At 55.5% G+C, this 27,280-nt stretch overlaps 1 protein-coding gene across 1 annotated transcript; it reads right to left on the reverse strand.

Annotated features, from left to right (window-relative positions):
• Positions 1–27,104, reverse strand: RASAL1 (RAS protein activator like 1; the record flags this gene model as incomplete). The annotated part of the gene is made up of 21 exons (XM_084253328.1): positions 26,941–27,104; positions 23,334–23,390; positions 21,002–21,115; positions 20,785–20,846; positions 15,351–15,480; positions 13,272–13,353; positions 13,050–13,181; positions 11,589–11,677; positions 10,992–11,109; positions 10,708–10,861; positions 10,240–10,304; positions 9,836–9,948; positions 8,874–9,066; positions 5,471–5,608; positions 4,595–4,739; positions 3,273–3,445; positions 2,252–2,389; positions 2,040–2,175; positions 1,216–1,336; positions 355–428; positions 1–140 (listed from the first exon to the last, which is right to left on the reverse strand). Exons 1-21 carry the CDS (start codon positions 27,003–27,005, stop codon positions 1–3), a joined length of 2,439 nt encoding a protein of 812 aa, XP_084109454.1. The 5' UTR covers positions 27,006–27,104.
• Between the last annotated feature and the right edge of the window lie 176 nt (positions 27,105–27,280).

Below are 27,280 nucleotides of genomic sequence, written 5' to 3' on the forward strand. Positions count from 1 at the left end.
TCAGGGCCTGAGGGGGCCTGGGGCTGCCTTCCTCAGCTCCTGCTTCTGGAATTCCTCGTGGGCTCTATCCAAGTCCTCAAGCACCTCCAACAGGCGGGCAGCTGCCTCTCTCTGCCGGGCCAGGACTTCAGGACAGACCCCTGCGAGGGAGACAAAGAGGGTGGCAGGGTCAGCAAGGCCAGGCCAGGCTCCAGATCTGCCTCGTGCCCTAAGAACCCTAAAATGTACCCCGGGTCCCCCCGGACACACACACCCTCTGGCCTACTGGTGGACTGGAGATGAGGTGGGAAGCCAGAGGGGCAGGGTTGGCAAGTGGCGGGGAGCTGTCAGAGAGGGTCCGTCTGCACCCCTTACCTTCCACGGCACCGCTGCCCTGCCCTGGGTCTGCCTCCAGAGTGTCCAGGCTGGAATCCTCTAGGAATTTCATCCTGGAAGTTAAGAGAGGAAGAGGCAAAAGCGGCCCCTGATTCCCAATCAGGGGCCCCTGCTCCCTGCCCCAGAGATTTTGCTCCTTGCAGCTTCCTGCTAGCCACTCCTGTCATCGTCAGCATCGCAGCAAACGTTTATTAAGTGCAAGGCACTATTCTAAGCCACTTACATGCATTTTCATCACAAAAAAACAACAACTTATCCGAGGGAGAGACTTACTAGCTCCATTATACAGATGATCATCAAGACACAGAGAGGTAAAGCAACTTGCCCAAGGTCACACAGCATAATAGCAACCATTATCTTCGGTGGAAAGCTAACGATGTGGCCAAGCCTCTATGCAGTGCTTTACCTGTGTTAGTTCATTTCATCCTCAGGACAAGCCCATGAGGTAGCTACCATTGTTACCCCCTTTTCCAGACAAGAAAACTGAGGTACAGAGAAGGGAAGCAACTTGCCCAAGATCACACAGCCACTAAGTGGCCAAACCAGGATTTGAACCCAGGCAGGCGGTTTCAGAACGGAAACTAGTCTGTCACCGAATGATGGTGATCCTAAGGCCAGCGGAGGGGGGGATATGTCCGAGGTCTATGCCCGTGTCTCTGGAGTATTAAAAGAGTTACCGGGTATTAAAAGAACCCAAAATCCAGGTCTGGAGTAGGGCTCACCCAAGAAAGCGTTCCAGTCCTCGCCTTGGCCCGGGCTGGGCAGCCCAGCTAATGTGCTTGGGTAAAATGCACGTGGACACAGGAGCGGAGAAGAAGCGGGTGGGAGGTGGGAACCCACCTGATCTGATCGCGTCCCAGGAGCAGCTGCCGATACACCATCTGGGTCTCAGCATCGGGATCCAGTGGGTCACTCCAGTCCCCCAGCGTGACGGCTGAGTGTGTGCGGCTGCAGCCGGCAGCTGAGGAGGACACAGCCTCATCAGTGATCCCCCACTCCCCTTCCAGAGCCCCCTGCAACCACCAAGCCCTGCCCCACGCCTCCACCGTCACCTGACACTTTCATCGCTCCCTTCCATCCAGCAGGAGCCCCACCTCTTTCTACCCGCCTCCCACAGTCCTAGATCCGACCCTCAGCCCTCTCCGTCTCACCTCCACGACTGCTTAGTCCAGTTGCTCTGCCTGAAACCCTTCCTTACCCCATTCCTGTCTCCAGCTTCAATAAAGCTTAACTCCCACTTATCTCAGGTCACATTTAAGCAGCACCTCCTCCAGGGAGCCCTCCTTGCTCTCCTACCCTAGGATGGAGTCAGAAGCATTCTCTGGAGCTTCAAAGGCTTCATCTTGGCACTCACAGCGCTGTATTACAATCGTCTGGCTATTCATTTGTCTCCCGTGAGAGCGAGCCTGCTAGCTGGCTGTGACCCACAGATGCTTTAAAAAGAATCCCTCACGCTAAACAGCACGGGGTGTGAGCAGTGCTCTGAAGACTGTGCAGATCAACCCCCTTCATCCTCACAGCCACCCTCTTGCACAGTGGCCGAGGCAGTGGCACGGAGAGGTTGGCTGACTTGCCCGAGTCGCTCAGCCAGCCCCAGCAGGGCTGGGACACCCGCTGATGGACAGGTGGGGCGGGCGGAGCCTGACCCGGCCCTGCCCGCTCACCTGAGCGCTCCGCCCGGAGGCAGCAGGTCCAGCGCGCGCCTCGGAAGGCTCCGGGGTGGCAGGCGGCCAGTTTGTCCGGGTTGGGGGCGCTGGCCTTGCGCAGGGCCGACAGCCACTGGTTGAGCTCGTTCACATTCTGCAGGGCGTGGGGGACGGTCAGGGTGGGGTGGAAGCCAGGGGACGCCCTCCGCCGCCCATCCTGGCGGCCTCACCTTGCACTGGAGGTAGGTGGTGTGCTGCACCCCCGCGCCGTCGCGCGTCACCACCTGCATCACGTGCGGCAGCTGGAAGGCGCCCTCGTCCACGCGCTCCACGGCGCGGATGTTTGCCACCGGGATGAGGCAGCGCGTCTGGGAGAGAGGACTGTAGCTGCAGGGTGGCCTGGGGGGGCTGAGGCCTGGGGGGCGAGGGCGGAGGTGGGGACCATTCAACCCTGATACTCTGTGCGCAGGCCCCTCCGCTGTCCCGCCCCGTCACCCAGCGAGTGCAGATTCCCTGGCATCGGTTCTGTCTTGGCAGCCACACCCCTTGGCGCTTGGGATGTGGCTCCCAGTCCTTCCCATTTCTCAACCTATTTACACATCACGACAAGTTCCTGGGGCCGGGCCTATTAGTCCTCCCAGTGTGCAGATAAGGAAACAGGCACCAGAGGACGAGCCGCTCTCCTGAGGTCCTCCTGCCGGCGGGGCCAGGCGGCTGCACTCCAGAAAATGAGTCCACACACCGTCTCCAGGGCCAGCTGGTGGTGTTACTGCTTATGGAGGTGCACGCCCAGAAGCAGGCAGGCCCCCCAGGAGTGCCTCAGTTTGTACCTTGGATGGCAGGCTGGCCAGAGCGGGTGAGCAGTGCCCGGCCCAGTATTCTACTCTATAAATGTGTGACCAATGAATGCCCGGTGGTGCGGGCCTGTGCCATGTGCCTGCGGGCAGAGCTGAGTTTTGTTTGCCTGCACAGGACACACCCAGGAAGTGGGCATGGCCCATGCCCTGGGCACATCTACATACGGGGAAGGAGAGAGACTCCTTGCCCGTCCTGAAGGACATCTGATGGTCAGAGTGTGGGGGTATCATCCTGGCCCCGTTCTGAGCCCACACTGGCCCACAGTGTGGCCGGAGAGCTTGGACATGCTAAGTCCTTGCCCCGTCCCGGGCCTGGGTTCCTCCCGCGGATACACAGACGCAGCGCCACGAGGGGGCCCCCACTGGGAGCCCCCCTCGGTGGGCTGAGCCCCACCTGACACTCAGGACTCTTGGAGTAGGTGAGGGTCTCCCCACTGAGCCAGAAGTAGCGCTTCTTGAAGGCAAAGCGGGTGGCCAGGGTGGTGGGCTCCTCCTTGCGCTTCAGCAGGTAACCTTCTCGAACAGCCACTGAGGGTGGGACCAGGACCCTGGCTGGGCCCCCAGGCTCTGGGAAGTGGGGAGAGGGTAAAGTGAAGGCCTGCCATCCAGGCTCTACCAGCCCCGCGGCGTGCCCGGCCTCTGGATGAGCATGACTCTCTGGTGCCCTAGAGGCAGGTGGAAGAGGAGGCAGCTTTGGACTTGACTCCTCCTTGGGGAATGGTATTGTTGAGGCCCCGAGGGAGGGGCACAGTGGGCACAAAGTGGACCCTGATCCCTCCCTCCAAGGTGGGATGTGCAGGCAGGGCAGCCAGCCAGCAGGGGGCACCACACCTTGGCGTCAGTGCAGAGATAGTCCTGAATCTTGTAGCCCTCGGGGAACCTGACAGTGCCCCTCCCCAGCACCCCTCGCCCCAAGACATACCAGGGCTCCACATTTCAACAGGTCGCTCCTATGTGACTTGGACCCAGTTATCTCTACCTGGACTTCAGGTGTGGTGGACTCAACCCCAACTTTAAATGGTCCCGTGGGCTCCACTGCACTCCAAGTAGAAGTTAAAACCCTTCTAGGGGTCTAGAAGCCCCACACAATCCAACCCTCTCGCCTCTCCTCTGCTCCCCTTCATTCACTCTTCTTTACGGCCCCCCTTGCTGTTATTCTCTGTCCCCTCCCCAGCATATACTGTTTCTCTTCCCCGGGAGCCTCATGACTTGCTCTCTGTCCTCCTGCAGATCTTTAATGTCACCCTAGTGAGGCCATTCCTAGCCACCCTATCTAAGAATTTAACCTGCCACCCCACCCCTTTTTCTCCTTTGCACTTATCAGTCCCTAACACACTTCATGATTTGCTAATCATCTTGTTCCCACTAGAATAAAACGTTCTTGAGCATTTCTATCTGGCTCATTGCTGTTCCCCCTACACCTGGAACAGCACCTGTCAGTATTACACCTGTCAGTAAGCATGTAACAGGTGTTTGCACATTGCATTCACACCTTGCTACACTTCCACCCATATCCCCATGTTGACTGGATGGGGCCTGCAGGGCAGGGCCTGAGTCTTCTATCTCTGGGACCTAGCCAGGAGGCGTGAGGACATGTGAGCTGATTGACTAGCTGGCCCACAGGTCCAAAGTCTCAGTGCCAAGAGTGGGGGAGAGGCAGTGGAAGGTCAGGTTCTGAGAGCACAAGCCAGGTGTGGCAGGGCCAAAGGAACTCACCCTCCTCCCCATCCAAGTCCACCAGCTGGTCCAGGAAGTCTCTCACCCGTGAGATACTCTGCAGCAGGAAAGGGTGGAGGGGAGCCATCCACAGCTCCTTGCCCTGGCCTAGCTGCTGGCCCAGGTTTCCAATGGTCTGCACGGCCTGGAGCAAAGGAGTAGGGAGTGCCAGAACCAAGGTCACTGCGGAGTGGGGAGAACTGGAACAGAGCCCCAGAATCCTGGCTCCCAGGTCAGTGCTCAACGCAAGAAAACTCCAAAGAGCACCTGCTTCGGGGCCTCCCTGGTGGCGCAAGGGGTTAAGCACAGCACTGTGTAGCTATCCGCAGCCACTGCAGCACAAGTTCAATCCCCCAGCTGGCCAGGGAGCAACCCACAGGGCACAGCAGACCTCTCCTGTCTCTCCCGCTGCTCCCCTCAGCAGTGTATTTCAGTCTGCCTGTTCTGCTCCCCACTCTGTCTCTGGTGAATCCTCTCACCCCCTGCACCTCTGGCCTGTACCCCAGTTCTTGTATGCATAAATAAATACATCTTAAACAGAAAAAGCAAATAGCACCTGCTTTGGCCAATCTTCCCTGTGGCCAGATCTGCAGTCCCAGTGTCCTTATTCTGTTCCCTTCCAAGCTCAATTCCCTGACTCGGTACCACCCAATCCCATCATGCACACTGGAAACCCACTTTACAAAGGATGGTCTAATTCAAACTGAAGCGTGCATGACTACTAGACTGCTTTCCTGACAGGCTAAGGATGTATTGAGGACCAAGGTTTCTCTGGGCCTCTCATTTGGTCTCTGGCGGGTCTAACACTCCTGCTCTGTTCCTACCACACTGTTCCCTGGCTAAGGGCCCCAGGATGTGAGCCTCCACTGCTGGCACCTTGGCAAGTAGAAGCAGTGAGCGACTGGTCTGGGGGTCTGCGTGCTGCTCCCGGAGGTCAAACAGCTTCGGCGTGAGGATGGCAGGCGCGAAGAACCGCAGAAAGAGAAAGCCACTGATGGCCAGGTACTTCACATCCTGTGAGAAGAGCAGCAAGTGAGAGGGGTCCCCAAGACTCTCGCCAGAGAACCCCAGGGCGCGGGACTGTAGATTGGTGGTGCCAGGGGGAAAGAGGAAAGGGATGGGCGTGGCCCCTTGTTCCATCTGGAAAGCGGAGTAACAGTATCAACCCTAAGTCCACAACCAGATTTTAGCCAAACATCCTCAGAGTCTGCCTGGTGCCAAGCACTGTGTTAAGAGCAGAGGCCAGGCCTCCCCGGTGGCGCAAGGGTTGAGCGCTGGGCTGCGAAGCTGCCCACAGCCTCTGCAGTGCCAGTTTGATACCAGGCCGCTGGCGAGGGTCCCACATGGCACGACAGATCTTTTCTGCCACGCCCGCTGCTCCCCTCAGCAGTGTATTTCGTCAGTCTGCCTGTTCTGTTCCCCGCTCTGGCTCTGGTGAATCCTCTCACCCTCCTGCGCTTCTGACTGTACCCAGTGCTTGTATAAATAAATAAATAAATATTTAAAAAAAAAAAAAAAAGAGCAGAGGCCTTAGAGGGAGACACCATCACTATCCACTATCCCCATTTTACAGATGAGAAGGCAGAAGATCAGAGATGTTACTCAGCTGATGAGTGGAGGAAGCAGGATCCAAAGCCAGATCTATGATTCCTGATAATAACAACAGGCCGGATGCTTCTCTAGACTTTACTTATTTCATACTCACCCTAGGAGGTATATTTTCATTTTACAGAGGAGACAACCACAGCCCAGAGAGGGAAGATCACTTGCTCCAGGTCACACAGCCATTACTGGTAGGGCCAAGATTTGAACCCAAGCAGTATTTGAACTCTGCTCTTTGCCACACTCTCCTGCATTCACCACCAGCCACCGTGTATCATCCATGGAGCGTCGGGAACTCAGCCTGAACTATCACATTTGATTCTCAAACAATCCCAGAGGATAGGAGTTGTTATTCCCATTTTCCAGATGAGGAAACTGAGGCCCAGGCCCTGCCCTCAACAAGTTGTAGAGCACGATCCTTGCCCGGCGGGGCCCGGGCCGTGCCCAGCTGTAGGTAAGGCTGCCTTGCTCAGTTCTAGCTGAGGGGCCTCAGGGAGAGGGGTGCCTCCATCCAGGATGTAGCCAACTCCCCCACCAAACCACTCCCCACCCACCTTTCACACTCCTCTGGCTCTATTTAGCCTAGAACGCGCCACAGAGTTTATTTAGGATTGTGTTCACACATGAGACACTACCCTCCTCGGGGATGTGCCATCTTCCTAGGGCACCTCAGCCTTGACAGCGAGCCCTGCCAGCAGCATGCGCCTGGAATGGCCCAGAGGGAGGATGTCCATCCCCAGCCCTCCGGAAACTGAACGGCTCCCAGACCTTTGCTCCCTCATCCACCAGGCTCTGGATGATTTTGGCTTTCAGTGTGAGCTCATCCACTTCCTCCTTTCTTGAGGAGGAGGAACAGGTGTCAGAGAAAGGGGCTCCCCTGGCTTCCCCTGACCCCGCCTGACTTCCTGGGCCGAGAAAGTCCCTTCTTCCTCCCTGTGGCCTCTGACACTGTGGGGGCTGAGAATTGGGGCTCACCCCCACGGACCAGGCTATCTGAGAGCTGGCCTCCTCCTCCCTGCCACAGCTGTGTCCCACTTAACACCTCCGCCTGAGCCCGGGGTGAGAGCCCGGCGAAGTGGAGCAGAAATCAAGCCACTTCCCAGTTTGGCACCCAAGTTCACTCCCAGCAGGGAACTGAGGGGCAAAAGGACAGACCCCTGCTGGCAGCCTGGAGGCCACAACCCTCAGTCAAGGCTCTTTACCTTCCCTGGGCCTCAGTTTCCCAACTGGAAACAGAAAGCAGGGAGAGATGTGGCATAAATCAAGAGTTCTTGACCTGGGCTCTAGGGACCGGGCCACTAAACCTCCAACATTGAACAGGTCTTAGATCTTTCTGCAAAGTGCACCTCAACTGTGTATTTCTAGCATATCGGCGCTGTAACATTTAGCTTCACTTGTCACTTGTAAGCAAGGGCAACAGCCACATCAGAAAGTGTGTTCAGTGTTCAACCAGGATGTCTCAAACTAGTAACCCACAGGCCAGACTAGCCACAAATGTGTAGTGATTGGCTCAAAGTGTTGCGTTGGGTATTTTGGTGGGTTGGCTTTTTTTGGTGAACGTGTACCAAATTTTAAATATGAGCGACTTCACATAAACTCTGAAATGTTGATTTGAAAGAAAAAGATCTGGCAATACAGGGCCCTCATTCCTGCATGGTATACTTGATAGCCTGGAGCTGCCCCCTTTAGATGAGTTGTGGGAGTTCCAATTTGCCACAGTCCCCACCACTCCCTACTGCCCCACACCTCACCTGCTTTGTTCATTTCTCCACCTGCCTAAACCCTACAGCACCCAAGTTTTTAACTTTTGAACCAATACTGATGAAGCACCAGCACATGCGGGGATTTATTTTTAGATTTTATTTTGGATGTCTAGTAGTAAGCACCTACTGTGTGCCCCTACCTCTTTAGCTGGAATTTAAGAAGCACTCACTTTGTGCCAGACTCTATCATTTGGTGATGATCAGCATAGATGCAGGAGCCAGTCTACCTGGATGGCTACCTATCCTAGCACCACTTCTTGGGATCTAAGTTTCCTCCTCTACAATGGAATAATGCCAATTCCTATCTTATGGGGTGGATATGAAGACTAGATGAGAAGATAAATACCTCAAACTTTTAAAGTCATCCATGAACAGGGCTGATGTACTATTAGCTTCTGCTGCCATGATTACTGTTACTGTTTTTAAAAAGATGATGGTGGGGCCTCCCTGGTGGCGCAGGTGGTTGAGCGCAGCACTGTGAAGCTGTCTGCAGCCTCTGCAGTGCCGGTTTGATCCCGGCCGGCTGCAGAGCAACCCACATGGCGTGACAGACCTCTCCTGTCTCGCCCGCTGCTCCCCTCAGCAGAGTATTTCATCAGCCTTCCTGTTCCGTTCCCTGCTCTGTCTCTGGTGAATCCTCTCACCCTCCCGCACATCTGGCCTGTATCCCGGTTCTTGTATAAATAAAATAAATCTTAAAAAAATAAAAAATTAAAAGATGATGATGATGATGATGATTATCATGGCACGGCCACTGGGTCCCAAACCCTGCCAGGAATGCTCTCTGCCAGCACACAGAGCACTTTAGCATGGGCAGCGCTGTCCTGCCTCTGCCCTCTCTGTATGACCTTGGACAACCCACTGCCCGCCCAGTCTTGGTTTCCCCACGCGCCCAGTGGGAGGGCCTGGCCCACCTTGTGCTCTGCCTGGGGGAAGCGCTCTGCCACGCGCTGGTGCAGCTGCTTGAAGATGAGGCGCATGGCGGGCGGGCAGCGCTCCACGGAGTCCACAATGGCATCCACAATGGGCTTCAGGTAGCCCGTCAGCAGCTCCAGGCTGGTCTCCCTCACGTGCTCCTCTGAGGGCGCGCCCTTGAAGGAGATTCTCCTGGAGGAGCCAGCAGAGCGGCTGTCTCAGAGCACGACAGCTGCCTGCTCGGAACCGCCACTGTCCCCCACGGAGCTCGGGCTCAGGTCTGTCCCACCCCCTCAAGCTCTCCTGCTGCCATTTCCAGGCTTCTTGCTGCCGCTGAAACCCCCCGAGCTTGCTCTCATCTCAGAGATTTTACACATACTGTTCCCTCTGCCTGGGACACTACTGTCCCTGCTGTCCCTACACTACAGCACCAATGTCACCTCTTCAAAGAGGTTGTCCTTCCCCAGTGGCTCATCATCACAGACCCCGGTTCAGTGCATGTTCAGCACAGACACGCCAGACGCACGCCCCTGCCTCCGGACCGCGCACCTGCTGCTCCCGCCGCCTGGGCCACTCTTCCACCAGAGTTCCGCACAACTCCCTCTCACCACCTTCAAATTTTTGCATACATGTCCCCTTCTCAGGGAGGCTGTCCCTTTGGCCACCCCAAGGCATAATGCAAGCCCCTCCCCTGCTCCCGGCACTTTCCACACCTTCCCTTGCGTCACGCCACTGGCCACCTGCAATAACCTCTTCTTAATTCAGTGCATGTTCTTTTGTTCCCTGCGCCACTTAGCGCTGCTGTCCGTGCCAGCCCCGCAGGACGTGCTCGGCCATTGTTTTGCTGAGTGGAGGATGAAATAGCACTTTTCCCTCTGCAGCTGTCTTGCTCCCCTTTTCTTGCTCCCATACAGAGCAAGGGTCTGGCTGGCCAGGCGCGGGGTGCCCGCCCCTTGCTCACCTGCTGCGGCCCAGGTCCATCTTGCACGGATCCAGCTCCATGTACTTCTTCTCCTCGAACACTCGGTTAATCACCGGCTTCAGGACCTCGTGCAGGTAGGGCATGCCCACGAGCTGGGGCCAAAGGCACCACACAGGTCAGGGCCGAGGGTGAGGCCAGGTGTGCCCGTGAGCTGGGAGCAGGAGCACCACCCAGGGAGAGACGCCAGGGTGTGCCAGAGCACTGGGGTGGCGGGTCACTGCCGGGGTGCAAGTCAGGACAAGGCCAGTCCCCAGCACCCCAGCTTGGCGCCCCAGTGTTGCCTGAGGCCAGACAAGCTCCAGGGCCTGGAAGTCCAGAGGAGCAGCGGGAAGGACTCCCCCAAAGGAAGCGTCTGCCGGGCCCACCGCCACTTCCCTACTCACCTTCATAAACTGCTCCATTGACTTGGAGGCCAGGGAGTTCGAACGGAAGAGGGTGTTGGGGTCGGCTGGGAGGACAGAAGAAAGTGTTCGCTGCGATTTGACAGAGGAGGGGGGAGGGGTGTGGTGCTGGATCCACTTCTCCCCACCCAGCGTGATTCTTCCAGCCTCAGGAAGCCAGGAGACCTGCAACCTCAAGTCTTTTCACAGTAGAGGCCCAGAGTGGTTAAGGGAGCTACCTGAGGTCACACGGCTCACAAGTAGCCAAACCAGGGCCTGACCTCAAGACTGAGTTCCCAGCCAGGTAGCGTTTCGTCCATGGGGACTCGCCCACCCACCGCACCCTCCCCCCGCACAGATGCGCGAGTCCCTGCCCTCTGCCTGAAACCATTTCTCCATTTCTCCCCACTTCTGCAGACCCATCCCTGGGGAGTGAGGTCTGGGGTCATGCAGGAGATGCTAGCAACTCACTGGTCCGTGCCACCTCACGCCGGGTGAGATAGTCCAGAAAGGGCAGGGTGAGGCCCTGGCCGAGAAAGAGCTTCACCAGCTTGGTGGCGAGGTCCTGGCGGCAGTCCCCCAAGGTCAGCTCCTCCAGCACCGCCAGGGGGCTCACAGCATCCTCCTGGATGAGGACAGGAGGTAGGAGAGGTGGCCTGGGGCCCTGGGACCCTAAAGCAGGGCTCCCCAAGGCAGGGGAGGCCATGATCCAGACACCCACACATCCAATGGTATCACCCGTCGCACACACCCACCTCTGCTGGCCCCAGCACGGACTCCGTGAGCAGCGCCCTGAGCGGCTGGTAGTGCTGGGAGGGCAGGACTTGGTCCTCACTGAGACGCACCTTCAGCCGCAGGGCACCCAGGTTCCCCCTGGCAGGTCAGACCCCAGGTGAAGAGCGTGAGTATGTATGGGCCCATGCAGATCTCCAAGGAACAGAGCATGAATGTTTGCAACATAAGACAGGTGTGGACAGGTGTGGACAGGTATGGCCAGAATGAACAGGTGTGTTCAGATGTTGACAGGTTTAAATGGAAATGGACAAGTGTAGACAGTGTAAAGCAGATGTGACCAGTGCGGAAAGACACAGCCGGTGTAAACAGACATGTGCAGGAACGGGCAGTGTGGACAGGTGTGGGAGCGGCGAGCTTGCCAACAAGCGTCAGCCAGCGTTACCTGCCGTGTTAGCACATGAATAAGGTGAGCGAGTTTGGAATCTGTAAAACCACACCGTGCGGTGGCACGTGGTAGCTTGCAGGCTAAGGGGAGCGCCCATGAGGACCTGCCCCCCAGGGGAAGACTGTACCCCACGGGCTCTAGCCTGACCTCCTCCCTCTGCACCCACATTTACCTTGAATCCTCCTCGGCTCTGGGGAAGGGCAGGAGGCGGAACCAGCCACTGGGGGGATTCTGCTGCAGGACCTGCGGGGAAAACTCCACCTGTGGGGGGCCGGGGGACACACAGCCTCAGCTGAGCCCTGCCCTGCTGGGCGGGAGCTCAGACTGTCCAGGCACGGAAGAGTGGCAGAGGCCACCAGGCACCACGCATCCTCCCCCCCCATGCCATGGCCACGATGGGATGCCACTCCCCCCATCCCAAATTCTTAGCTCCTACGGGAGCACTGAGGACCTCCAAGGTTCATGGAGGTCGTAGCCTTTGTCACTGCTTTGTCCCTTTTGACAGCTGTATTGTATTCCACTGTCTGGATCGACACATTGTGTTTATTCATCTGTCGGGCATTTGGGTTGTTTTCTCTTTGGGCTATTATGGACGATGCTGCTGTGAACATACATGTAAATTTTTTCATATGAGCATTTTCACTTCTCTTGGGTACAAACCAGGGAGTGGAATGGCTGAGTCAAGTGGAAACCATTTGAGAAACTGCTAGGCTGTTTTCCAAAGCGGCCATTTTGCATTCCCAGCAGCCGTGAATAACCAAGCCTCCCTCTTTATGCTCTAATCTTGCCTCATTTTAAAACAGTCAGCCCGAGTATACATCCGCTGCTGCTGAGAAACAGGAACAATCACACCTATTTTACCGATGGGGACATTGAGGCTCCAAGAGAAAGCTCTTGAGCCCAGCACTTCCAGGAATAGGAGCTGAGGGAGTCTCTAGATTTGGAAAGACCATCACCCACCTCCTGGCTCTGCCGCTTCTTAATGGCAGAGCCTTGGGAAAGCCACATCCCCTCCTGAACCTGTTCACCTGTCTATAAAATGGAGCGAACAGCCCCACCCTCAAAGGGCGTCCACAAGGGTCATGTAAATGAGGCCAAGCTGGAGAAGTGCTCAGCTCATGGGCGTCCCGCCCCGGGCACTCTCATCCAAAAAGAAGAATCCAGGGCCTCCCCTGGTGGCGCAGGCGGTGGCGCACGGCACTGTGAAGCCTCTGCAGCGCGGGTTCGATCTGGGCTGGCCGGCAAGAACCCACCATGACGCGGCAGACCTCTCCTGTCTCGCCTGCTGCTCCCCTCAGCAGTGTGTTTCTGCTCCCCACTCTGTCTCCAGTGAATCCTCTCAACCCCCCCACCTCTGGCCTGCACCCCAGTTCTTTCATGCATAAATGACTAAAATAAATCTTTAAAAAATAATAAAATCAAAAAGAAGAATCCAGGTTTACCCCGTGACCTGAGGCAGGCTCCTGCGCCCTCGAGAGCCTCAGTGGCCGCAATGCACCCATGGGAGATGACACCCTCCCCTCGCCTGGCCGGGGGGCCTGACGAGGAAACCTCACATCCAGCTTCTAAGGTGGTGCCACCATCCCCCACTTGGAGGCAGCGGGAGCCGGAGGGGACGTGGGGACGCGCTCACCATGCCCAGGAAGTCGTTCTTGCCCACCATGTCCCAGTCCCAGAGCTCCACGCGCAGCGGACCCGCGCCGCCCGGCGCCTCCCGCAGCTCCAGCACCTCGTCCCAGTGTGGGAAGCGGGTCTTCTTGATGGTCTGGGGGAAAAGGGAAAGAGAGTGAGCGATGTTGGGGACTCCTACCCCTGGGCCCCCCACTGCCCCACAGCTCTACTCCCGGCCACTCACCGAAGTGTCCAAGCTCTGGTTGCCCCAAAAGACACGGGCAAACGGGTCTGATGTGCCCGAGAGGTCGCGGGGGGCCAGGTCCCTAGAGACAGGGGAGGAAAGGAGTAGGGGGACACTGGACTCTCAAGGACCAAGACCCAAGGGGGCGAGGGTCGTCCACTCAAATGCTGCTGGTTCCCAAAGCAATGAACTCCGCTGGGGGGGCCAGCAAGGGGTGCCCCTCCCCTCCCCATGCCCACGCAGACCCAATATCTTCCTTTTGACAAACTTCCCTGTGAGGAACCACCCTGTTCTCCAGATAAGGAGACTGAGGCCCAGAAAGGTCAACCCTGCATCACAAAGACAGCAGATGAAGGTGCAGTGTGGGGGGGGGGGTCTTTGGGTTCCCTGGAGCCCCTGGATGGGACACAGGAAGCCTGGCTCTCATTCATTGGTTGGGTGACATGGAAGTCACCTCGAATCCCCGAGCCTCAGCTTCCTCATGTGGAAAACGGGAGTAGTAACAGACCAACCTCTCAGGACCAAGCGTCAAATGAGCCGATATGTGCAAATGGCTGAACAGAGCAGCCGGTGAGTGCTCGGCTTGTTCATTCATTCATTCAACAAACACTCATGTCTACTCCCTGTCTAAGAAAAGGCATGCAGGGAGCCCCTGCCTCCGGTTGTCATGACAACCCAGAAGTCTTACTCCAATTAGCCCACATTTCCCTCCTTCCTGAGGTCCCCCAAATCCAGGGACACCTCCCCTAGGGATGCTTACTTCCTTCTCCTGCTCCTCTCCCACCCCTGCTGGCATCCAAAACCTTCTTTGGTTTCCTAGGAGTCAACCCAGTTGCTAAGCGACAGCAATCAGTTCCTCTCCTGCTTAAAAGGATCCAGCATAGCCTTGTGGCAGGGGAGAAGCTCATGAGGAGCCCCTGTCCCTTTTGCTGAGTCCTTTCACCTGTCCCGTTTCCCTGGGACTCCTTCATGTAGACTCCAGGAAGCCCCAGCTGAAGTCAAGACTGGGGGACAGAAATCTGGAAGTGGTGGGAGAAGCACAGAGAGGGCAAGAAAGAGTTTTAAGGTCACACAGCAAGCTGGAAAAAGAGGTCCTCTGCCTAAAAATGATGGTCAGAGAAGTAAGGTATGACAAAATGGCAGAAAGTCAAGATGGGAAATGAGCAGGAAAGAAGAGATGAAGTATTTAAAGGAGCGGAAGGATGAGGGAGCTGAGGAAATGAGGATTGCAGAGTGATAACCAGACAGGAGAGAAGAGCGACATCTCTCTCCAGGAGCAGGTGCCCCTGGAGGGTTATTTTTTCTGGCTCTGCATCTGACTTCCTTCTGATGTTTCTTTGGAATAGGACGTACCACACACACTCCACTCCCACTGAGTCATGAGTCCACCTGACTCAGGTCATGACCCTCCCCCACTCCAGGAATGGCATGTGGATCCAGTCTGACCAAGTAGTCAACACAGTCGGTTCAGAGATGGACATGTGCCCCAGACTGAGCCAGTAAGAGTTGGTCCCAGAACATTGGTTAGAAATGGTAAGAGACAGAAATTCTTTTTCAGTTGGAGCTGCCAAGTAGGTAGGATAGCACCCTGAGCCTGCTGGGGCCATTTTGCCTCCAACTGGGGAAAGATCACCTGAGAATAAAGCTAGCAAAATAGACAGCCAAGGAATCTATTTCAATAGATTTCTGATGTCACTGTTTGAGCACCTAGATCCAGCCATACCTGAAACCACTGTCATTCATATGAACCAATCTACTTGAGCCCGTGTTAACTGGGTATCCACTAGCTATAATTTGATTGCTACTTCTCCATACTCATCTGTCTGGCCATCCTGAGTGTGGTTTTTGGTTGCTTGTCACTGGGGACCTAACAAGAATTTTACTTGTGCTTTGCCCTCCCTCCCCACCGCCTGAATTTGCAAATGGATGAGTTTGAACTGTTTGCCTACAAGGAATTCTGGTGGTGAATCCAGAAGTGCCTCAGGAGTGAGGAGGCCCCTATGGCCAAGGCAGCTGGGGGTGCCCAGATGATTCCTGCTTACTCAGACCACCCTCCACACCACCCTCAGGCTGACATACCTGGCCTGAAGCACATGGCAGCGAAGGCAACGGCCCCGCCCATCCTCCAGCATCTGCACAGACAGACAGATCTCACCCTGCACCTCTGCATCTGGGTCCACACGGCTCAGGTTGATCCAGCTATCAATTCCTGGAGGGCACAGGTGCCAACATTTAAACACCTACCATATACTAGGTGTTGTGTTAGCTTGAAAATTCAGTTAACATTAAAAATGTATTAAGTTTTATGCTAACTTTTCATGGTAGGCTTCTGAGGTAAGTACTAATAATTATCCCCATTTCCAAATGAGAAAAATGAGGCACGGCCAGGGAAGAAATTTGCCCAGTAAATGGCAGAAAAAGGATTTGAACACAGGGAGTCCAGTTTCAGGGTCAATGCCTCTAACCACATGCTATCACCCCCCTCACCTGACACCCTGGTATATAAAATAGTCCATCACTTAGGCCCTCCAATCTCTCCCCCCGCCCTTTTAAGGACTATGTCCTTGATCTTCTGCAATTTCACCACACTGTGTCCACATAAGGATATTTGTTTATCCTACTTAATACAGAAATACAGGTTGTGTTTCTATTTATGGAATCATGTCCTTTCTTGAGTTTTGAAAAATTCCCAGTTATCAATTTTTTAAAGCATTTCCTCTTCCCAATACTTATTATTTTGTCTCTCCAATCTTTCCTATTCTCTCCTTCCAGGGCACCAGTTAAATGGCCGTAAGACCTTATCAATTTTATTGTACATCTCTAAATTTCTGTTTCATATTTTCCTTCTTTTAAGTCTGAATAATTTCTTCAGATCTCTCCTCCAGTTCACTAATTCGCACTTTAGCTCTGCTAAATGGCATGCTGTTGATCTCAGCTACTTAGTTTTCAATTTCGACAAGAATACTTTGTATCTGTAAGTGTTTGATTTGGTCATTTTCCAGGTCTGTCTATTTTTTTTAACACATAGCTTTAACTCATTCTGGTTATTTCTGGCTCTTTCGAAAAACTACTTCTTTTATTTATTTTAACTATTTCATTCTTTTTTGAAAACCCTATGTTTATCGCCATGTTATTTACAATAGCCAAGACATGGAAACAACCCAAATGCCCCAAAATAAACGAATGGTATATTTACACAATGGAATATTACTCCACAATCAAAAACGACAAATTCATGACATTTGTGGCAACATGGGTGGAGCTGCAAGGGATTATGCTAGCCAAAATAAGTCAGGAGGAAAAAGATAAATATCAGATGGTCTCACTTATATGCGGAATATAGAGAAGCCAAACAAAAAGTCAAGAAAAAGTAAAAACTTGCAAGCCGACCATAGGCCTGAGGTTTACAGCAAGGGAGGGGTAGGGAGGGGAGTCAAAACAGAGGAGGGATGAACAAAGGGAATATGGTGATGGTTCCCTGGTGGCAAGGTGGTTAGGGAACTATGAGGACAATGATGTAAGAAAAAATATTTAATAATAAAAAAATCTGTATAATACAATTACAAAATCTAACATCTTTGTGGGTCTAAATATGATTGATGGTTATTGTTTCTGCTCATGGTGGCTGGTTTCCTTGTGTGTGTGGTTACCTTTGTGAAGTCAGGTTTGTTTAATCTTACTCCGTGGGGAATATATTGCTAATAGGAGAATGTGTACCCCTAGGGAGGAGTTGGGGTGCTTATTCTGGGACCCTTTGAGAGGCTTAGCCTAATGAGGTATTCTCAGGTTCAGTGATACCTCCCCAGCCCCTGCACCAAGACAGTCTCTCTCGGTGAACTGTAAAATGGATATTAACACTCTTCTCAGGGAAATCCTTCCTCATTTCTGGCAGGGTGGTGCTCACCTGTTAGGTTTGAGTTCATGATTGTTGGGTGGAGGGAAGAATATTGAGGGAATTTCCTTAACTACAGCAACTTTAACCATGTATTAGAAATTCCATCTAATTCAGGATCTTTCTCATGGCAAGAAGACTTCATAAGGATCTAGTCCCCCTGCTGCTGGCAAGGGAGGTTCTCTCTTAATCTCCTCTTTTATCCCCAAGTCCAGGATGCCTGATTATTCCAACAGATTCCTGATTAATCTCCCGCATCTACTCCTGTCCACTGTGATCCAGTATCCACAAGGGTCTTCTGAAAATTCATCTAATCTCCCTGTAGGGTAAGGAAAAATATCAGGCTTTTCTGCCCTCCCGCCATCAGGATAGATGAGGGAACCCTGTGATCCTGAATGTGTGCCTGATGGCGGGCACCTGGAGTGGGTACACCTGGGCTGAGACTGTGCTTTTTAAGGGCGCCGTTACGGGGATGCCAATAGAAGCCAAGAAGCTGAAAAAGAAGCCGATGAGAGAAGCCAAGAAGCAGAAGCAGAGAACGCCAGAGAGCCCAGAGAGAGTGAGGATTTGCTGGGGGCTGGGAGGATTGCCAGCCTCCTGGCCCCCCAGAACCCCTGCCTGCCATATGCCTGGTGAACCCCAATAAAAGACCTGCAAAAGCCACTGAGGACTCTGACTCCTCCTTTACCCGGTCTGCATGGGATCAGAAAACCTGCACTGTGCCCATTCCTGTCCCTACACTCCCCAATAATATGGCTCCAGTCTCTTCACTGTTTTGCTAAGGAACAATCAGTGGCTCCCCAGTGCTTCCAGAACAAAGTCCAGACTCTGCCCCGACATCTACAACCCTATCTAGTCAACCCCTACCAACTGCTTCATCTGGACTGGCCCACGGCTGACCCAGGAAGAGAATCCACTTGGGTACGCCTTCAAGGATCAGTTCACCCTCCTCCCTCCAGGAGACCTTCCTTGGCCACACTAGTCCTCACTGTCCTCTTCTCATCCACTGTCATGCCAGTGACATTCCACATACCTCCATCCCCACATTTCTGTCCTCTTTAAAGAAAAATAGAAAGGAGCTGAATGGCGTTAGTAAAAACAATTAAAAATAGAAAGAAGGCACATGATCAGTTTCCTTCTTTGCTTGTTCTCTCTTCTGTGTGAGTATGTTTTGCTTTTCCATCTAGTCCATAAGCTCCTTGAAGCAGGGCCTCCAACTTCACTTAATCCATCCCCGTGGGTGGATGTTTGAGGTGTTTGGGTACAGTCCAGACAGGTTAAGAATACAGACCTCAGAGGCAGGCACAGTTGGGCTTGACTCTTCAGCTTCTAAAAAGGACAAGTCACCTTACCTCTCCCAGCCTCACTTCCCATGAGCAGTAAATCTGATGTCATCCTAGTACACACTTCACTTGGGATTGGGAAGACCAAATGCAAAACCCCGTAGCATCACACCTGGCACTTAGTGAGCCCTCACCAAATGGAAGTGATAATTACAATGATTAGCACATAGTAGGTTTTCAACAAATTCCCACTGATGAAGAAATATATTATTTAGTAGATGCTGTGGAGACAATAAATAGCTATCTACACAAAAAGTTCAATCCCTACTCCATGTCTTGTATCTGGAAAAATTGCAAAAATATCAAAGACTTAAATGTCTTAACTCCTTGAACCACCAGGGAGACCCATCAAAGACTTAAATGTAAAAAAAAAAAAAAAAAAAAAAGCCTATTTAATTGCTAGAAGGAATCGTGAAAAAAAAAATTGTCTTGCCCTTAGAATTGGGAAGGTCTTTAGGTGTCACATAAAATCAAGAGCCAAAATAATTAAATACATAAAGATGAAGTTAACTACAGAAAAATAAGCAAATGCATATATGCAGACATGATAAGCAACTTCAAAATATAAGTGAGAAAGGGAGAAAAATAAATATTTGCAGTTTATATAGCAAAGGTAATTTCTCTAACATGTAAAGAGCTTTTACAAATCAATAAAAAGACCCCAAAAAGGGAGGGGGGGGAATGTATATAGAATATAAATAGACAACAGACAAAAAAGGTATGAAATAACTCTTAATTATATGAACTAAATCTCACTCAGAGAGAAATACAAAGTGACCTATACCTATCAGATCAAGATCAAACAGTTTAGTAATGTGGGTAAACTGTTACCTCCTTCGTGGAGGACGTTCTTGCAGTAACTATCAAGTGTGCTAATCTGGGTACTCTGTGATCCTGGAAAACCACCTCTAGGAATTTATTGGACAGATTGATGTAACTTGCATGTGTGTAAAAGCACAATCACATAAGTGCAGCATTGTTCAAACTAGAAAAAGTTGCAAACAAACCCAGGTGCCCACCATTAGGGAACTCGCCAAATAACTGGTGGTGCATCCACACAATGGGGGGCCATGAAGTATGACAGAGATCAAAGAACATGGAAACAGTTAGGGCACCAAGATGGAAAGCGCTGCAAGATCTGTGGTGAAATAAAAAACAAAACAAAACAGGGAACAGAAAGGCACATGCAACAGGCTGTTGTTCCTGCAGGTGGATAAAAGCACATGTCGTTGCCAGGCTAAGAGCTCACGTTCTGGGGTGACAGCATCTCGGTTCAAATCCTGGTGGCTCCACTGAATAATTGCATAATCCTGGACAGGTCATTGAACCCCGTAGCCCCAGTGTGCTCACCCACAGAGTGAGCATAACAAGAGCACCTTCCCCACAGGGTTATTAGAATACGTGAGCTGATACAGATAAATGTTCACCATAGCAACACTATATAAAGTGTTTGCACTATCACTGTTGTTATTTGCTTGCTCAAGTCTGAAGTGCCTCTAGAAAAATAAACAGACAACCTAGGGGCGAGTATGAAGCAGCTGGGGGAAGCGGAAGCCGGTGCCTCTGGAACGAGGCAGATGAATTAACTGCTCAATAAATGAACTAATAAAAATAAAAAACGGGGCCTCCCTGGTGGCGCAGGTGGTTGAGCACAGCACCTTGAAGCTGTCTGCAGCCTCTGCAGTGCGGGTTCCATCCCTGCTGGCCAGGGAGATTCCCACATGGCGTGGCAGACCTCTCCTGTCTTCCCGCTGCTCCCCTCAGCAGTGTACTTCAGTCAGTCTGCCTGTTCTGTCCCCCGCTCTGTCTCTAGTGAATCCTCTCATCCCCCACACCTCTGGCCTATACCCCAGTTCTTGTATGAATGAATAAATCAATCTTTAGGAAAAAAATTAAAATGAGGGCCTCCCTGGTGGCACAGCGGTTGAGCACTGGGTTGCGAAGCTGCCCGCAGCCTCTGCAGCACCGGTTCCATCCCCGGCCACCGGGAGCGGGTCCCACATGGCGCACAGACCTCTCCTGCCGCCCGCTGCTCCCCTCAGCAGTGTACTTCATCGGTCTGCCTGTTCTGTTCCCCGCTCTGGCTCTGGTGAATTCTCTCACCCCCCTGCGATTCAGACTGTACCCAGTGCTTGTATAAATAAATAAGTAATCTTTTTTAAAAAATGAAAATTGAAAATGAAAACCACCACCCAAGCTGGGGCTCTGTGTCCCCCATGTGCCTCCTGCACGCCACACCCCACCTCCACCCGCTTGGGAGCTGGCGCCCCTCACCCACCTCTGGGGTCTGCGGTAATTGCCTCCCTGCTCAGTGAGATCTTGCCGATGACGTCATCGTGCCTGCAGGAGGTGGGCAGGTGAGGCAGCAGGTGAGCGTGCAAGTCCGGGTGCTCTGGCCCCCCGTGGAGTAGGGGTCAGGCATCCGGGGCTGGCTGGGCGCAGGCCTTTCCCCACCTCCCCTCAGGTGCCCGGGCTGGGGTCCTCAGCACACACACCCCACCGTATCCTGGTCCAGCACGTAGAGGGTCAGATGGTGGAAGCCCAGCTCCAGGTGCACCGTGTACTCCTCCCCCCAGAAGGGACTCAGGCTCCGCCAGACGGTTGCCGTCCTGCAGAAGGGGAGACGGGGGTGGGGGGCTGAGGCCACACAGGCGGGTGACAGACATACCCAGATGCAGACACAAACGCACCCAGAGGCCCCCATCAAGCATGGCGACACACATAAGCAGGAACAGGAAATCCACACTGAGAGCACATACAGCCAGGGACACCCCCCCCCCCAGGAACCCGGGACACAGACACACAAGTACCTTGACACTCATACAACCAGGACACAGACACACACAGGGGCCTCCATGCTCCCTCTTCCTGAGGGCGACACCCCAAGACAGGGACACTCACAGACCCACCAGGGAAAGCCGAGACACAGAGACACTGTCACCAATGCACAGGCACCCTCAGAAGCTTCTAGAAACACACACCTATGTTTTTGTATATCTGGTCACGTGCAGAAACACACTGGGAAACAGGCATGTTCACACAGACTGAAAAATGCCTGGAACACGGTGACACACAGGAAGACCCAGGGACACTCACGTACACAAACGGCTGATATGCACGTGCGTGCACACATATAGAGAGTAACTGACAGCACACACGACTCCTTTCATTCATTCATTCACTCCATAAACACCCCCAACTATGTGCTGAACCTGCCGGCTGCGGGGAATCCAAGAGGAAGTCCCCCTCAGCAGATGTGCCCGGTGGGAGAAGTCCACCCTGGGGTGGGTCAGGCGCCCCTGTGGGGGCAGGGGCGGGGTAAGAGAGGAGAGGGGAGGCTTCTAGCAGGGCCTGCCAAGGCAAAGCGGGAGAGGCTGAGGGCAGGTGTTCCCGATGGCTGCAACAGTCTGTGTCCAGGCCTGGAGCAGGGAGAAGTTGGGGAGGTTGAGGAGCAGGAAAGCGCTGGGTGGGGAGGGGGCGTGTGAGGGGACCATGAGGTCAGCAGAGGTCAGAGCTCCCAGTGAGTTGGGGTGAGTTAGGGGCCAGGACAAGCCCAGAATCAGGGTCTCCATCCGGACACCCTGCAGAGGCACCTCCTGTTACCCACAGGAAACAAAGCACCTGCTCTGCCCGGAGAAGACACACCCAAGTAGGTGGCTGCAAAATTTGGTTGGCACACCAGCTACTCTTCCTCTTTCCTTTCACCACGCTCCTCCCCAGCAAAGAGCGTGCGCACACACACCCCCATGCACACACACTGTCCTCTCCAGCCAGCCCAGGACGCACCCCCAGATTTCTTACCAAACACCACGACCTCCCACCCCAGCCTCTCCCCACTGGAAGCCCCAACAGATTCCCCAACCCCCAAGATGCTCCGAGCCCAGACAGGGGGAGACGGCAGCCTGGGGTCACACAGAAAATGAACCTGCAGGTTGGGGGCAGCATTTCAGACATGGTGGGGGCAGCACGGGCACAGGAGACAATCGGGAGGGAGGGAGGCGGTGGGAATGCTGCAGGCTGACCCTCCCCCAGGCGGGCTCCCGGCGCCCAGCCCCCAGCCCATCTGGACCAGAACCATCACTGGGAGGATCCGCCATCACGCCGTCGCCATGGGAACAAGGCTTTAGCTGCCCGCCCACTAGCCCCCTCCGGCCTGCGGGGGCTGAGAGCTGTCCCTGGGTCTGTGGGGGCGGGAGCCAAGTGCGGCCAGCCCAGGGTGCCCCCCGGAGACTCACACACCAAACATCCTCACATGTGTTCATGAGTCTCTGTGGGCCCAGATAAGCAGTTACGGGGGCACACGCATGTTCAGGGCAGCCCATGTGCATACACACACACACACACGCGCGCTCCCCTCACACACACGTGGTGAGTCCGGGGGCCTGCACACCCACAGGGACATGCACATATGGTCACAGCCACTCACACAGCCTCCCAGCACCCCTAAGCACACTCACAAGCAGACCTAGTCTGCACAGTGCGCGCGCACACACACACACACACACACACACACCGGTGCCCGCAGCACCCAGCAGGCCTGGAGGCAGCCAGCCCAGCCAAGCGTGAGATGCCTGCCCCCGGGGAGGCCACTGTGGGTGGCACGGGCTGGCGGCCGCTGAGTCAGCCGCAGGGACATCATGGGGGCACTAGGTAGGGCTGGATGGGAGCGGCGCACAGCCCGGCCGTCCCTCCCCAGAGAGGCCAGGACACAGTGCCCGGCTAGGACCACAAGTCCACCCTCAGGACAGCCCCCCCAGCTCCTCTCGAGCCTGGACTCCCCAGGCCTCGAAGGAGCCCCTCCCCTTCCGTTGGCCGCCCCCTCCTCACCTGGCCACCACCTCGTCGTCCACTTTCATTATGCAGTAGGGGTCACTGCTCCCTGACCTGCGGAAGGAGGAGGTTTGGGAGGGAGTTGGGAGGGCAGCCGTGGGTGGGGGTCATTATACAAATCAGAGCAACTGAGGCCTAGAGATGGGAGGGGACGTGCCGGGGTCCCAGGGCAAGCCCAGCTCAGCAGGACGTGGGGGACCAGCAGGGAGTGTCCCGGCTGCAGGCCTGACCCACCACACTTTGGGCTTCTGTCCAGAAACAGAACCTGGAGGCAGGAAGCTCAGTCCTGGCCCCAAGGGGCTTGGCAGGAGCAAGCAGAGCACGCATGGGGGTCACCCTGGCTTTGTACTGTTTAGCACTCGCCACTCTCTCTGGGCCTCAGTTTCTCTGCTTGTGAATTGGGCAGAAACCCCCACCGCAGAGGGAGACTAGACCTCAAAACTCAGCCAAGAGGGGCGAGGAGCTGCATCCCCTTCAGCGGCCAAGTGCCTACAGCTCCATCCCCCACTTCCTGAAAAGAGCCCCTCTCAAGCCTCGGCTGGCGGCTAGACCCCTTCCTCTGTCCCTGGCGCGGGCCTCCCGGTCTTACACCCATCTCAGCCCAGCCTCAGGGCATTTGCACTCGCTGTTGTAGCTGCCTGAGACACTCTGTCCCTCCCCGTGTTATTACTGGCTTCCTCCTGTCATTCCACCGTCAGCGTGAAAGTCACCCTCCGCGAGGAGGTCCTGACTAGCGCATGCTCAGTCCTTCTGAGCACCCCGAATGCTCCCAGTTTCCCCCTGTGTTTAACATGTCTTCCCCGGTAAGCTCCTTGGTGAAGGAACGGAATCCCCCACTGCCCCCCGAATCTGGCAGTCAAGATCCGTGTCGATGGGGCTCAGCCCACATGCTCTTACCCGGTGCCGCCTCCGTCCCAGCTCACCTCCCTCCCAGTGCCCCCCAGCAGCCCGCCCCCACCTCTCCCCACCACCCCCTCTCAATTCAACTTCTCACCAACCACAAAAGCCTCGGAGCCTCCAGGAAGGGGGTCGTCGGCGCCGCAGCTGACTCCAGCCTGAGGCTTGTCTGTGGGATGAGCCCTCCCTCGTGCCTCAGTTTCCATTCGGATCCCCCCCTCCATCCCCTGTGTCTGCTCTGATGCCTCCATTTTCCCGTTGGGCTCCACTCCCCAGCACTTCAGACCGTGGTGTCCTGCATCCCCACGCTACTGCCTGGATGCCCCTCTGAGCCTCCTCTTCTAGTGTCCTCTTCAGTTTCCCCTTGGGGAGCCACCCCAAACCCTTTGGGTAACCCTGGGGCTTCGGTTTCCTCCTCCAGACCACACCCCCCCCAATGCCTGTGGCTGGGCACCCCCCTTCATAGTCTCATTTCTCTCTCTGAATTCTCTGTCCCTGCGCTTTTAGGCCAACCGCCCATCTTCAGTATCCCCAACTGCAGATGTGGGGGCGGTTGGCTGGGATCCCATCAGCCAAGGGCGGGAGAGACACCCTCTCCTGCTGCCCCTGCCTGACCCCCTGGCCCCTCCAGGGAGCCACACTCAGCACATTGGCGCTGGGCTCTGACGCACAAGCGCCTTATCAGGCTCCTATCAGGTAGGGGCGGCAGTGGCAGGGGGTGGGGGGCAGGTGGGGCGGGGGGGGTGGCCCCTGCACATGCTTGATCTCGCCGGGCCTGTGGCCTCTCCCACGGCCCCTGCCCCAACTCAAGCATGGGAGAGCAGGTCCTCCGGTCATCGCCTGCCCAGTCTGGGCTTTGCATGGGAGCACCAGGGTTCAAGCCCGGCGGTGTGACCTTGGGCAGGTGGCTCTGCCCCTCTGGCTTCAGTTTTCAAATCTGTGGAAGGGAACTGCTCCTAGAACCATGTCAAGCGGTGAGCGCAGGCCCTGGCCCATAGTCAGCCGTCAGTGACTTACAGCTGCTATTATTACTAACAGCAACAACTCTAAAGCGGTTGGCTGCCGCCACTGAGCCCGGTCAAAAGCCCCTCAAACCCGGCAAGGCATCAGGAGGACTGTGGGTCCTTTTCTTTAGGAGAGGGGAGAGAACACACACCGCGTGAGAGCCCTCATAGAAGAGAGCCAACAGCTAGGGAAACTGAGGCAGGGTGGCTGGCTCCCCAGCTGGGCTTTCACCCTCGCGCTCACACGTGGTCCACCTCCGAGCTCACCCAGGCTGGGGATGGACGAGGAGGAGGGTGGCCAAGAGACACGGGAGCCAGGCAAGACTCAACGCCCTCCTAGGAGAGGGGTGTCCGGGCCCAGGGGCACAGCTGCCAGTCCCTCAGGGCCTCACCCAGGACCCAGGGCCGGGCAGTGACACGGAAACAGGGTTTCCAGAAGGATCCCAATCAAGCCTCCAGCAGCTGCCGGGACAGTGCACTCCTTGCCCCGAGCTCTCACCCTGGGGGCTCTGAGAGAGCATCGCAGCAGAGGGAGCCGGGGCTCGCCAGCGCGGGTGCTGCCGGAGCACCGTAAACCCTCCACTTTCAGTCTAGGTGCATGGTTGCAGGGACCCGATGGGGGGGGGGGGTGTTTCACTGCCCTGAGCAGCTCCCTCAGCCCAGCTGCAGCGTTGTGGGGGGGGGGGGGCTCATGACATCAAAGGCAGGATACTCTGCACACTCCTCGCTGGAGCCCACGGTGGGGGGAGAGGCAATGCTAAGCCCAACCTCAACCTGAGCAGAGGCTCAGTCTGTTCCTGCTCACCTGGGCCCAGGGGAAACCCTAACAGGTTCTCCACCCTCACGGCTGCAGGGGGCGTGGAGACTCCTGTCCAGAGTTCCCAGTGCCCAGACGGGAAATCGTACCCCACGAGGACCAGGTTCAAGGTCACGCAGCTGATGTTCTGCCAAGGATCCCATACCTGCCCCAGGTGCTGATGCCCTCAGAGCCCCTGTGGGCTCTAGGCCAAGCAGAAGGACCCCTCCTACCATCCTGCAGAGTCAGCAACTGCTGACTCAGCATTGGGGAGGTTGTGGGGGGGGCACAGCAAGGACCTGTACTCAGGGGTGCCCAAGGCTTCTCTGGTAACAGCTCACCTGGCTGAGGAGGGGGCTGCTGGGGGCAGTGGGCTCTTCAAGAAGCTCAGAGTCCAGGGAACACCCAAACTGGGGAGCTCAAGTTCTAGGTCAACAGGATCTTGGTCTCCCCTTGGGCTGATGGGTGCACAGCTAAATGCCAGCTGCACACAGAGAGATGCTGAGGCTACCGGGATACCCCTGGCCCTGGGTGTTGGGGGTTCCTACTGGGGTTCTCTTGACAGGCACCCACACAGGCCTGAATAAACCCCACCTCCAACACCTGCCAGGACTAAGAAAAGCCCTCCCCCATCACAGCCCCTCCCCAGCTCTGACACAATCCCCCCCTCCAAGGCCAGCTTCAGCCCCGGAGGACCCCTTTGGGCACCTCCCAGGAACAAAGACCTCCCCCTGGGCGCCCCCTCCCACCAGGGCAGCGGTGGACTTGGGGCCTCTCTCCCGTGAAGACGGATCTGCTCCAGCGGCGGATCTTAAATGAGACCCCCCAGCCCACTTCATCCTCAGGGAATGGGAGACCCGCGCCCATCCCACCCCGGCTCCCCCTCGCTCGCCCCGGGGGTACTCACACGTCCTTAGCCGGCAGCGCCCGGGCCTCCACCACGCGGACATTCAGGGAGCTGCTCTTGGCCATGGCGCCCGGCCCCAAACTTTCGGAACAGGAGGGCGCCCCGGCTCCGAGGCTGGACCGCAGGGCGGGGGGACCTCTACATGTCACCAGCTGCGAGCCCCGCGCCCTGCCCGGCGTCCCGGCTCCGGCCCCAGACGCGGGTCGCTGGGCTGGAGGTTTCCGAAGGAGCCGAAAGGAGGTGTCCGGGCAGGGGGTGCGCGCTCGGGCTCCACAGGTAGGAGCGCGCGGAGCGGGCAGAGCGCGCCGGGGACGCAGCCACCCTCGCTCCCGCCTGGAGG

This window comes from Talpa europaea (assembly GCF_964194135.1).
Source record: "Talpa europaea genome assembly, chromosome: 14".
In the NCBI taxonomy this organism is placed as follows: Eukaryota; Metazoa; Chordata; class Mammalia; order Eulipotyphla; family Talpidae; genus Talpa; species Talpa europaea.